This window comes from Suncus etruscus, chromosome 5 (genome assembly GCF_024139225.1).
Source record: "Suncus etruscus isolate mSunEtr1 chromosome 5, mSunEtr1.pri.cur, whole genome shotgun sequence".
Lineage (NCBI taxonomy): Eukaryota > Metazoa > Chordata > Mammalia > Eulipotyphla > Soricidae > Suncus > Suncus etruscus.
In genome coordinates this window covers 20687204-20700530 of record NC_064852.1, presented here as the reverse complement: position 1 = coordinate 20700530, position 13327 = coordinate 20687204, and the positions used below count along the sequence as shown (strand labels likewise).

Sequence of the window (13327 nt, the reverse complement as noted above, 5' to 3'; positions counted from 1 at the left end):
CCCACGGTTCTGAGGTGAAACAGCTCGCAGACAGTCAGGCTTGTGGAAATATTCGCTTTATTCGGAGGACAAAACTGAAGTCCAAAGACTCAGCTTCAGTTCCAGCCAGAAAAAACCCCGGCTTTCCACAGACCCTTGTTTTTATACCCCAGAGTCAGGTACCACCCAATGGTGGGATCAGATACCAACCAATGGTGGAAGCAGAATCAGGTCCTACCCTAGGGTGGGGGCAGAATGCCAGGTCACACCCTAGGGCAGGGCACAATCACCAATCAGTTTAGGGTGAGTAACATAGTAATCCCCCAAAATATTTACATACACAACATCCCTCCATCTCCTGTTCTACGCACCCCGTTCTCCCCGGGCGCCCCGCCCCATCGGTGCCCGCAGCTCCACGCCCCGCCCCGCGCGCCCCCGTCGCCTGCGCGCGCGCCGGGCTCACATCCGAGGGGCACGGCGGGGGCGCGCGGAGGAGCCGTGGCCCGAGCCGGCCGGCCCGCGGGGCTGAGGCCGAGCCAGCGGGGCCCGCGCTGCGGCCCGGCGGGCACCATGCGGCGGCTGCGGCGCCTGGCGCACCTGGTGCTCTTCTGCCCCTTCTCCAAGGGGCTGCAGGTAGGCAGCGCCCCGCACCCCGAATCCCGCACCCTGAACCTCCTTCCCGGGCCTTGAGGGATGCTGCGGACAGACCCCACCCCACCTCCACCCCACCCCCGTGCTCGTAGGACCATCCCCGCGGCCCAGGCGAACCCCTTTGCCGTGCAGTGATGGGAACCCCAAGGCCACCCCACCCCGCAGCCAGGGATGCGCCGACCCCCGTGACCTTGGACAATCCCCGCCCCGCGCGCGCAGAGGCCCTGGGTAAGGGGGACGGCGGGCCTAGCCAGACCGGTGCCAAGCTGTGGGGTCCCCAGGCTCTCCAGGATAGGGGGTGCTGAACCCCCATCACCACACACCGGCTGGAGATGGGTTTGCTCCGCCCCACATACAGGAGGAGATGCGGGGTGAGGGGCCTAGCAAGGCCAGTGCTGTATCTGCCGGGGAGATGGGAGAGGGGCCCTCGGCCTGAGAACTCTTTCAGGCTGCACCCCTCAAAACTCCAGCTTTGGGGGCTCCCGAGTTGAAAGTCCCCCACCCCAAAGGCCTGGGATGCGGTTCCTGATATTTCACCGCCCAAGTTTGCCCAGCTGCCCATCAGGGGCACACTGGGCAGTGCTCAGGAATTACTCCTGCCAGGTATCTAACCCGGGTTGGCCATGCAAGGGAAATGTCCCCCCACCCACCTTGTTCTATCAGTTGGCCCTGCCCTTGTGTTTGTCCTTTGGAATAAATGCCCCCACCCCAGCTTAGGGTGTTCTGATGCTGCCCCTCCTGGGAGCTAGGAGGTGCAGTAGCCCCATCAGTGACTTTGGCTGCCAGGAGGAGCCCATAGGCCTCATGCACCCCAGCACTCACCAGGCACAGGGCCACCACTTCTAGCCTCCTGGCCCGAACTCCATGGGGTGGTGAGAGAAGCAGTCCAGGAGCTTGGACTGTCCCCCTGGGGGCCACAGCCATGCTCTCCTTGGGCTCCCATCTGACCCCCACTGGCCACCTGCCTCCAACTCTCTGTCTCCCTCCCCCTTGGGTGAGGGAATTCAGGAGGTGTCTAGAGGGGCCCAGGGCATGTCTGGATTGTCTTCCTGTTCTGCTCTTCCTCATGGTGTCCCTGTCATTTCTCCCCCACCCCCAGGGCCGGCTCCCGGGCCTCAGGGTGAGGTTCGCACTTCTGGTCTGGCTGGGCGTCTGCGCGGGCAGCTGGATGGTCTATGTGCACTTCTCGTCCTATGCCCAGCTCTGCCGAGGCCACGTCTGCCAGGCTCTCATTGTAAGTGTGGCTAGGACCCACGAGTGACTGTGGGCCAGAAGGCAAACGGCCAACAGAGACCTGTGAGCAGAAGGACCACAGGGCAGTTGGAGGTGCTCTGTGGGCATCCATGAGGGTCAGGAGGACAGAGAGATGTCTGGGGGACTAGACACACTGCAGGGCCCATGCCAGGGACCCTGCGAGCGACTGGAGGATGCTGGTGTATCCTCAGAGCCTCCTGTGAGGGACAGAGCTGGTCAGCCCATGGGTCATCAGTGCTGTAGCCTCAAAGACACGTATGTGCGCACACACAGGGGTTATGAGCACGTATGCATGCTTTCATGCATGTAGGCTCTGTGCCTGCTCACACACAGGTCCAGCTTCCATGTGCTGGCCCATGGTGTGGTTTTCCACACATCTGTGGCCAGAGCTCAGGTTTGTGGTTCTGTGCTAATGTGTGTTCCTGGCATCTGCACACATTTGTGTGCTCACAGCTGTGCGCCCATGTGTGCCCAGTGCACATTCACAGGTATGTGGTGGAATGTGCATGCAGGGCAGAGGCTGTTCCACCCAGAGGTCCTTGCCCTGGAGCCCACAGAAAGCTGACTTTGGGGAGACTGCATGGGGGGCAGAAGGACAGTTCAGTGGGAGGGTATGTGCCACACACAGGGCCAATCTGGGTACCATCCTTAACACTTAGGACTCCTGAGTCCACCAAGAGTGATCCCTGAGCACAGAACCAGGAATAAATCCTAAGCACCACCCATGTGGCCCCAGAAAACAAGACCACATTGGCGGGGGATGAGTCCATGGGGAGGCACCTGCCTGGATATCCATGTACTGGGTCTGGCACCTGTTTCCTCTACAGTGGGCCACATGAGGGGACACCCTGGACGTGGGCTCAGGAGATAGGGGTGCTGACTGCAGCCCCTCATTGTGAGGCAATAGCTGAGGGAACGCGGGCAAGTGTTCCACTTTTCAAAGAGCCTCAGGGGGTATCCCCAAGGCCTACCAGGGAGCAAGGCTTGGGGGCACCCCCCTCTCCCTGACTGGGGAGTGCAATATGAGCTGGACACAGCAACTGGAGCAGATTGGGGCAGCAGGTCTGGAGGCCAGAATGGAAGTAGTTTCTAACTCCTGCTGGCTCCATGGCCCCTCAGGGTGAAGGCCCTACCCCAGCTTCTGGGCAGCTGAACCCAAACTCCTGCCCATGCTGGTTGTATGCTTGCTCCAGCCTGGGCTTTAGTCGGGCCCAGTCAGTATTGGGAGTATTAGGGTGCAGAGAGGACCACAGGATGGAGCTGTCCTCAGTATGGCCCCTGGATATGAACTCTGATTCTCAATGCCCCTGCAGTGTGACCAGTACCACAAGGGCATCATCTCGGGCTCTCTGTGCCAGGACCTGTGCAGCCACCACAAGGTGCAGTGGGGGGCCTGCCTGTCCTCGGAGCCAGGCCGCCAGGTGAGGCTGTGGGAGGTGTGGATCAGGGGAAGCTGTGTGCATTTGTGTGTGAGTGTGTGCGCATGCGTGCGTGCATGAGTGTGAGTGTGTGTGTGTGTGTGTGTGTGAGTGTGTATGTGTAGGCTGTGGGAATAGATGGGGAGGAGGGGGAGGAGAGGTTGTGGGAATGGGGGGGCAGGGTTTGGGCTGAGTGCTTGATGTGGGCCCACAGGTATACAGCGGACTATGGCAGGACAAGGAGGTGACCATCAAGTGTGGCATCGAGCCTCATCTGCACTCCAAGGTGGCAGCAGCAGGTGGGACCCCCAGGGAGCTGGTGCTCTTTGACAAGCCAGCCCGTGGCACGTCCATCTCAGAGTTCCGGGAGATGACCCTCAGCTTCCTCAAGGTGAGAGAGCTGGCAAGGGGCAGCAGGCAACAGGCTAGGAGCTGGTACACCCCAAGTGTTTTGGGTTTTGCCACATGGGTGGAGGTTCCAGGGGCCTGCCTGGTGCTGGCCATCTTTCATTTCTGGTTTCTAACCCCAGGCCAATCTGGGGGATCTGCCATCTCTGCCAGCGCTGGTGGCTCAAGTCTTGCTCCTGGCCGACTTCAACCACGACAGCCGTGTGTCCCTGGCCGAGGCCAAGTCAGTGTGGGCCCTGTTGCAGCACAATGAGTTTCTACTGCTGCTGGCATTGCACAAGGGCCATGCCTCACCGCTTCTGGGCTACTGCGGGGACCTGTACATCACAGAGGGGGCACCACACACCACCTGGTATGGGCCTGCGCTGCCACCCCTGCTGCGCCCACTGGTGCCGCCTGCACTGCCTTGGGCTGTGCAGCGCTGGCTGGGCCCGGCGTGGCCATGGCGGGCCAAGATCGCCGTGGGGCTGCTGGAGTTTGTGGAGGAGCTTTTCCACGGCACCTACGGCACATTCTACATGTGCGAGACCACCCTGGCCAACGTGGCACACACGTCCAGCTACGACTTCCGCATGGCTGACCTGCAGCATGTGGTGCCCGAGGCGGCTGTGCGGCGCTTTCTGGGTGGCCGTCACTGTGTGCACAGCGCTGACTGCACCTATGGCCGCGACTGCCGAGCACCCTGTGACCAACTCATGCGCCAGTGCAAGGGTGATCTGGTGCAGCCCAACCTGGCCAAGGTGTGTGGGCTGCTGCAGGACTACCTGCTGCCGGGCGCCCCTGCGAGTCTGCGGGCAGAGCTGGGCCGCCAGCTGCGCACCTGCACCACGCTCAGTGGGCTGGCCAGCCAGGTGGAGGCGCACCATGCGCTAGTGCTCGGCCACCTCAAGAGTCTGCTCTGGAAGGAGATCTCCCACACCCCATACTCCTGACAGCCAGCCTGGGGACACTGTGGGGCAGTGCTGGGTGGTACTGGAGGCTGTGGCAGGTGAGGTCAGAGCCAGTGCTGGGCTCAGAGTCGAGGTAGAGGTGAGATGGGCTGGGAAGCTTCTACTGTAAGGTCCGTTTCAGCCATATTAAAGCCTGGAAAAGCCGCTACACAGGGCAGAGTCTGAAAGATTTTTTTTTTGTTTATTTTGGGGCCTGCACCTGGCAGGACTCAGGGGTCACTCCTAACTCTGTACTCACGAAGGTTCATTCTGGCAGGTTCAGGGTACCCTATGGAATTCTGGGAATTGAACCAGGGTCAACCATGTGCAAGGTAAACATCCTCTCTGCTGTGCTATCTCTCCGGCCCCTGAAGATTCTTCCGCATTCTCAACGTTCTGTCACCGAGTCCCCAGTCCCTGCACAGGCCCTGCTCAGAGGGACGGAGAATTCATTCCCCACCCCAGCACTAGTGTCTGAGCCGGCTCGCTCAGTGCCAGCCTGTTTATTCTCCATCTCAACAAAAAGGGTACAAGTGGACCTGCCCATCCTGTTCTCCACATCTCCACCTGGAACCTGAGCCCCAGCAAAACTAGATAGTGCACTCTGGGGGCTGGAGCAGTGGTGCAGAGCAGTGGGGCATCTGCCTTGCCGGTGCTAGCCTAGGACAGACTACGGTTCGATCCCCTGGCGTCCCATATGGTCCCCCAAGCCAGGATCGATTTCTGAACGCATAGCCAGGAATAATCCCTGAGCGTCACTGGGTGTGGCCCAAAAAACAAAAACAAAAACAAAAAAAGAAAGTGCACTCTGGGAGGATGTGGGGGGCAGGCAGAAGTGAGCCCTGGAGACCCTTGTCATGACTTCAGGTTTCTGCTCACATACAGGTCACTGAGAATGAAGGGGCTGCAGATGCATACACACATGAATGCACACACACATCCCTCATCCACACTCTCATTCGTTCCACTTCTCTGCCAGCTCCCAGTGCGGCCCAACAGCTGCTGGCCAAGAGGCCTTTGAGTCCTCCCCAGTGTCACTTCCCTCTAAGCTACTGCAGAGACCCAATACGAAGCCCCTTGAATCCAGTCCCTTCAGACTCCAGATTGTCCACCAGGTGCTCCTCGGGGTTGATAGACTGCAGACCACAGAACAGCAAGGGTGAAGCTTCTGGAAGGCAAACACAACAGTAGTCAGCCCCACATGCCCTCAACAGTGCCCCAAACTCTAATGTGTTTTTTTGGGTATACTCAGCTGTGCTCAGGCCTTACTCTTAGCTCAGGGGATCCTATGGGAGGTGGGGGATCTAATCTAGAATAACACATGCCAGGCCAGCCCGTACCCACTGTTCTATTTCCCTAAACTACCCCATACCACACTTTCTAGTGGGCATTCTGACCTTAAATAACTCAGCAGCTCAGGCAGGCCTAGCCCCAGGAAGCACATTGGATTGAGGCCCAAAAGTGGGGTTACTCCGCAGACACCACAGGCTGCAGGGGACTAGGAGATGCAGCCCTGTCAGCTGACTTGTTTGGCCAGCCACTACCATACATACCACCCCACACAATGTGGCTTAGGGCTCCCAGCTCAGCTATCTCAGGGCACTGGCAAGGCTGGAAACATGGACAGACACTGGGCCAGTGCCTCACAGCAGGAGGTAAGCTGGGTGCTACAAGGGTTCAAACTCTGAAACCAAAACCACACTGACTGAGCTTCTTCCCATGCCAGCAGCCCCCCCACCCCGACTCAGGCCACAATGTTGAAAGCTGTGATCATGCGGCCTCTCAATGTCTGCCCAACTGCCAGCTGGGTGCCTTCAGGATTGCCAGCCTGTACCACCCCCACGCAGGGCTCCCTGCAGTGTGCCAGTTCCATAGAGATAAGCCTGCTTTGAAAGAACAGACATATCTCTCAGAGCTCTCTGTAGCACCTTTCCAGGGCAGAGGGCACTGGCTGAAACAGGCCAGTATAAAGCTACAAACCATTTTTTATCATTCATGGGCCTGGGAATTGAGTATAAAAATACCCTCTTTCGGGACCGAAACAGTGGCACAAGCGAGCCTAGGACGGACCACGGTTCCATCCTGCAGCGTCCCATCTGGTCCCCCAAGTTAGGGGCGATTTCTGAGCACATAGCCAGGAGTAACCCCTGAGTGTCACTGGGTGTGGGCCCCCCCAAAAAAACCCAAAATATATATCCTCTTTTTCTGTCACTGGTGGAGCAGGAGCTGCATCTGTGGTGCCAAGCCTGGCATTTGCAGGGCACACACATACAAACACTCCTCTGTGGTGGAGTCAGCCCATGCCCTTACCTAAGTGAGGGCTGAAGGCAGACACACACACACATACACACACATGCGCACGTGAGTGAAGGCTGAAGGCAGGGATAGACGGACGAGTCACACACACACACACACACTCACTCACTCATGGCTAGACATGGTGGTGCACAGCTGGGGACACACAGGGGCTCCCTTACTTACATAGGGGCTCCACTCTAGAAGTGCCTCACATCTCCCTGTTCCACCCAACCTGGCCCCAAGGCATGCATGCCAGTTCAAGAGCCACGGGGGATGACTGATATGTGAGGGAAGACCCCACAGACTGTGCTCTGGATGGTTCCCAAAGTGAGGTTACATCCCAAAGAAGGGCAGGTATGGAAAGAGCCTCAATGTCCTGTATTTCTGAAAACGGGGTGCTAGGCTAAATCAGTCCTGAAACCACTGGTTTACACCCTGGGACTCTGATGGCACAGATCACGGGAGCAATGCTGAGGAGCAGGGAGGCCTAACTTTCATATCTGTAATATTTCAAGGCTCCTAACACGGTTGGTTTGAGGATATGTTTAGAGGGTCTCTGACACCACCACTGTTTTGCTTTTGTTTTGTTTTGTTTTTTGGGTCACACCCGGCGGTGCTCAGGGGTTAGTTACTCCTGGCTGTCTGCTCAGAAATAGCTCCTGGCAGGCATGGGGGACCATGTGGGACACTGGGATTCGAACCAACCACCTTTGGTCCTGGATCGGCTGTTTGCAAGGCAAACGCCTCTGTGCTATCTCTCCGGGCCCTTGTTTTGTTTTGTTTTGGTCACAGGGTTTACTCCTGGCTCTGCACTCAGGGTTCATTCCTTGGAGGTGCTTGGGAGATCCTGTGGAATGCTGAGGGATCCAACCCCCGTGGGCAGCGTACAAGGCAAAAACCCTCCCCACTGTGCTACTACAGCTCTGGCTCTGCCACTCCCCTTATATCGCTCAGTAAATGCCACTCACCTTCTCATGCATGCTCAACCTCGGTCACCCTCAGGCTGTTTAAACAGGGCCTAGGAAGAAGGGAGGGAGGAGAGCAAATAGGGCAGCAGCTGGCAGTGGCCATCGCGCAACTTGCCAAGCGCTGAACCAGCATGTCAGACCATTAACCATCCAGAGCCCACGGGTCAGAGCACTGGGTGTAGACAGGCCTGTCTCCTGTGTGCCACCTACCGACGCAGCCGGGCACCGCAGCCACACCTGCAACGCCTCGAGGGGCAGCGATGACCCACGTGTGTGCCCGCCCGCCCTGCAGGCCCCTATGGGCCGGGCCTCCCGCAACCGGGCCCGGATCCAAGCTGGGGGGCGCTGGGGAGTGTCGGGGGGTGTGGGGCTCGTCCCACACAGTCTTTCTGCCAAGGCCCAGCGGCATCGAGTGACATCCTGAGTCTCACCGGCAGGTTAAGGAGCCGCCCGGGAGCCCCGCGAATGGCATCACCCGCGACCGGCGGACACTGGGCCCCAAGGGCACTCGCAGCTGCTTTCACGGTCTCCGTGGAAATCACGCGCGGATGGCGGCCCGCGAGGGTCTGTTGGTGCCGCTCCGTGCTCCCGCAGCATTGCCCTCTAGCGGCCCCAGGCTCACTGTAGGCCATTCCTGTTCTTCCTTGGACCAACTTCTGCCAGGGTGAACCCTGCAAAATGGGAACACCTCCAAGGCAGCACAGGACAGTAATCAAGTCGATGAGAAGCGCTGAGAGTAGTACATGAACATGAACAAGGCAGAGTTACTGTGGCACCTTGCAGGAACTAGGGAAGCCCCCAGGAGCATCCACCAGCCCCTGCTGCCCCTAGCTGCCCTGACCCTGGGCTGGTGGAATGGCCCCTCACACTCACATCGCGCCCAGCTGCCCCCTCCACATATCTGGGTGGCACTGAAGCTGCCTTCTAGCACCCCCTAGCCTGTGTGTCCACGCTGCATTCTAGGGGAATGGACCTGTGCCACCAATATTCCAGGTGCTAAGGGCCAGCTCTGCCAGGGGCAATCTCAGGGTCAGTGTTGGCTTTTCTCTCTCGCCCTTGAACAGCGCTGGTCTAGCTCCTGGCTCTGCAGTCAGTGTTTCTCAGGATCCTGGACAGGCAGGCACCCCACTGTCAGACCGCAGTCAGCTGAAGATCTGCTTCCTCGGTGATAATGAATCATCGGTGCTATCTATCCCGTTTCCTCATTTCCCCCTGAGAAACAGTCAGCAAGATTCAAGTTTTTCTCCATAGGACTTAAGGACCCACCAGGGCCATCTGAGACCCCCATATCTCACCTTCCCTGTCCATCTGGGACTCCCGCATTCTGCCATCTATGCAAAGGGTTTTAGGCCCAAGAGCCCCAGGTGGGTTCTAGTCATTCTCGCCAACACCCCAGTCCCTTCCCTGGGTGGTGGAGGTGGTGGTTATGGTTGTGAAAGTGACGGCTATGAGGGTGATGATCAATTGTGGTGATGGTGGTTATTCTGGCTTTGGTGATGGTAGTTGTGCATTATTTATGGTGATCTGGTTTCTGGTGGTGCTTTTGTTTTGAGTAACTGTGGTGGTATTGGTTTGGGCTCTGGTGGTTGCTGTGGTGGCAGTTTTGGTGATGATGATGTTTTAAGCTTGTTGGTTGTAGTGGCGGGTGTAGTTGTGATTATGGTTGGTGGTATTGGCTTTAGAGATTGTAGTATTGGTTTGGTTGTGGTGATGATGGTTGAATTTGTAGTGGCTGCTTTGTTTTTGGGCCACACCCAGCAATGCCCAGGGGTTGCTCCTAGCTGTGTTCAGGGATAATTCCTACAGGTGCTCAGGGGACCATATGGATGCCATGAATCGAAAAACCCAAGTTGGCCACATTTAAGACAAATGCCCCACCCCTATAGTGGCTGCTTCAGTGGTGTTGTTTTCCCCACCTGCATTTCATCATTTTTTTTTGGTTTTGGGTCACACCCGGCAGTGCTCAGGGGTTACTCCTGGCTCCACGCTCAGAAATCGCTCCTGGCAGGCTCGGGGAACCATATGGGATGCCGGGATTTGAACCAATAACCTTCTGCATGAAAGGCAAACGCCTTACCTCCATGCTATCTCTCTGGCCCTATGCATTTCATCTTTTGAAGGTTTTTTTTTTTGTTTGTTTGTTTTTGGGCCACACCCGGCTGTCTGCTCAGAAATAGCTCCGGGCAGGCACGGGGGACCATATGGGACACCGGGATTCCAACCAACCACCTTTGGTCCTGGATCGGCGCTTGCAAGGCAAACACCACTGTGCTATCTCTTCGGACCCTGAAGATTTATTTTGATTGAGGGTATAGTATGGCAGGCAAGACATTTGCTTTGCATGTGACTGACTTGGGTTAGATCCCTGATACCTCGTATGGTATCCTGTGTCTGCTAAGAGTGATCTCTGAGCAAAGAGCCAGTAGTAAGCAAGCACTACTGGTGTGGTCCAAAAAGCAAAATAAAAATAATTTTTTATTGACTATTGACTAAAATTGTTGTACAATCCTGTTACTGGTGGTTTCCTATGCACATTGTCCCAATACCATGCCCATCACTATTGTCCCCTACCTCCTTCTCCAAGGGTATCTCACTTTTTTCTGGGTTGCAGCCAACAGTGCTCAGGACTTCCTCTTGCCTTTGTGATAAGGGGACCCTATGGGGAGCATGGTATCCAACCAAGGTTAGCAAAAACACCCTCCCTGCTGTCCTATCACTTTGGCCTCATCTCACCGTCCCATCTTTGAAGTGTTTCTTGTCTAGATCACCTGGTACATTTCAGTGTCTTGTCAGTTCTAAAGGGAGAATTTTCCTTAATAAAGGTAAGTACACCTTCAGTAAGTAGCTTAAGTAGTTTGTTTTGAAAGCCACAGATAGCAGTGACTCAGGGATTACTCCTGGCTCTGTGCTCAGGAATTACTTCTAGTGGTGCTCGGGGGCACCATATGGGATGCCAGGGATTGGACCTGGGTTGGCCCCGTGTAAGGCAAATACCTTCTCTGCTGAGCTCTCTCTGGCCCCTTAAATAGCAGCAATTTTATGTAGGCTAAATACTTCACATGCACTTTAAATTTTTCTTTTTTGGGGCATACCCAGCAATGCTCAGGGCTTACTCCAGAATCTGCACTCAGTAAACACACCTGGAGGTGCTTGGGGAACCTGGATCTCCCTTAAACTTCTTCCCCTCTGCCTCTGCAGTTTCAAGATGTTTTCTCAGGGCCCGGAGAGATAGCACAGCGGTGTTTGCCTTGCAAGCAGCCGATCCAGGACCAAAGGTGGTTGGTTCGAATCCCGGTGTCCCATATGGTCCCCCCCCCCCCCCCCGTGCCTGCCAGGAGCTATTTCTGAGCAGACAGCCAGGAGTAACCCCTGAGCACCGCCGGGTGTGGCCCAAAAACCAAAAAAAAAAAAAAAAAAGATGTTTTCTCCAGTTCTGTAATTGCTTGTCTCCATTTGTTTCCAGTTTCCCATACCATTCTTGAATGATCAAGAAATTACCTAGAATGGTGCTCTCTCCCCATTCCTCTCAACTTCTGTAGGATACCCAGTGGCCCCTCAGAATGCAGAAGGCAGGAAGAGCCCCCAAAAGAGGGGCCAGTGCCTGCAGGGTGTGTGTGGAGACACGTGCAGGACCTCCCACCCACAGTGGCTTCTGGGAACGCAGACTCCAGGGCGGGCAGGTCTGGCACATTCTCAGTTCTCATTCTTTGTATCACCTTCTCCAGCACCAAGGAATCACTTCCGGTTCAGTCCAGGACCTTGCCAACCCATTGACTGTCCTGCATCTATATGGACACCCGATTTCCCCCTGGCTTTTGTTTTTATTTGGGGGTCACACTGGTGGTACTCAGAGGTTACTTCTGGTTCTGCACTCAGAAATAACAACTGGAGGCTCAGGGAACCTGAGAATATAGGATGCCAAAGATAGAACCTGGGTTGGCTATTTTTTTTTGGGTCACACCCAGCAGCACTCAGGGATTACTCCTGGCTCTTATGCTCAGAAATCACCCCTGGCAGGCACAGGGACCATATGGGATGCCGGGATTCGAACCACTGTCCTTCTTTTTTTCTTTTTTGTGGCTTTTTGGGTCACACCCGGCAGTGCTCAGGGGTTACTCCTGGCTCCATGCTCAGAAATTGCTCCTGGCAGGCACAGGGGACCATATGGGACGCCGGGATTCGAACCGATGACCTTCTGCATGAAAGGCAAATGCCTTACCTCCATACTATCTCTCCGGCCCATTCCCCCCTAGTTTTTAATCCATACCTAGCAATGCTCATGGGTTACTCCAAGCTCAGTGCTCAAGGAATTTTTCCTGGCAGTGCTTAGGGGGACACTGTTGAACCAGGGATCACACTTAGATCTCTTGCATACCTGTGTATGAGGGCTTGGGGGATCTTAAGGGAGAATAAACAGGATTAAACCCCATCCAGCTGTGCAAGGCAAGTGAACCACCTGCTGTACTATCAACTGCTCCAGACCCATAAATACTTAATTTCTAAAGCTGGAGAATTAGGAAACATAGCTTTGATTTGGGATTCAAAGTCCATGTGATGCCCAGTAGCTCACCAGGCCTCCTGCAGTTTGAGTGTGTGCACAGGCTCTGCTCCACTCTCCGGGAACGTCATTTTCTACCTCTACCTCCTATACCAACCATCAGTGTCACAGCCATGTTGAGTTCCCAAAACAGCGAGAATGATACTTCCAGTTTATTGACATGTTGGGGTGACACCAGCAGCCTGATTCAACTGCTATTTGCTTCAAAACCTAGGTAAAAAAGAGGTCCCGTATGGCAGTGAGCAATGCCCCCAACTCAGGTGTCCCTGAGTCTTCAGAAAAGAATGTAACACAGCCTGGGGCAAGAAGAACCCAGGGAGGTGAAAGGGCCCTTTCACAGAGCTACCATTACACAACTTCTGCTCACCACAACCCAGCACACACAGGACGACGTAAGGGCTGACCGGCTCCTGAACCCACACGGTTTTTGTTTTTGGGTCACACCCGGCGGTACTCAGGGGTTACTCCTGGCTGTCTGCTCAGAAATAGCTCCTGGCAGGCACAGGGGACCATATGGTATGGGACACCGGGATTCGAACCAACTACCTTTGGTTCTGGATCGGCTGCTTGCAAGGCAAACACCGCTGTGCTATCTCTCCGGGCCCTCCCCACACGGTTTTTGGATCATACCCAAAAGCCAGAGGACTTTCCCCAGGCTCGTATTCAGGATCACTCCTGGTAAGACCAGGCACTGGCCCACAGAAGTTTGAGTCAGTCTGGACTAGAAACCCCTGCCCCTGTGGGGAGGGCAGAGAGGATAGAAGAGCAGTGCCCATCGGAGGGGCCTAGCACTGAGGCATCTCTTATTCTGAGCCCAGTGCCCAATTAGGCCTTTCCCAGGGGGCACCCCATCCCCATGGCCAC

At 55.9% G+C, this 13327-nt stretch overlaps 2 protein-coding genes and 1 non-coding gene across 3 annotated transcripts in view; 1 reads left to right on the top strand and 2 right to left on the bottom strand.

Annotated features, from left to right (window-relative positions):
* The window catches only part of FAM163B (family with sequence similarity 163 member B), a 174463-nt gene that overhangs the window by 15895 nt on the left and 145241 nt on the right, over positions 1–13327 (bottom strand). The window lies entirely within an intron of this gene.
* On the top strand, positions 483–4827 carry DIPK1B (divergent protein kinase domain 1B). The gene is made up of 5 exons (XM_049773672.1): positions 483–612; positions 1730–1864; positions 3198–3305; positions 3517–3693; positions 3833–4827. Exons 1-5 carry the CDS (start codon positions 550–552, stop codon positions 4640–4642), a joined length of 1293 nt encoding a protein of 430 aa, XP_049629629.1. The 5' UTR covers positions 483–549; the 3' UTR covers positions 4643–4827.
* On the bottom strand, positions 8036–8164 carry LOC126010237 (small nucleolar RNA SNORA17). Its single transcript, XR_007496340.1, has one exon. It is a non-coding gene; the product is annotated as a small nucleolar RNA SNORA17 (small nucleolar RNA).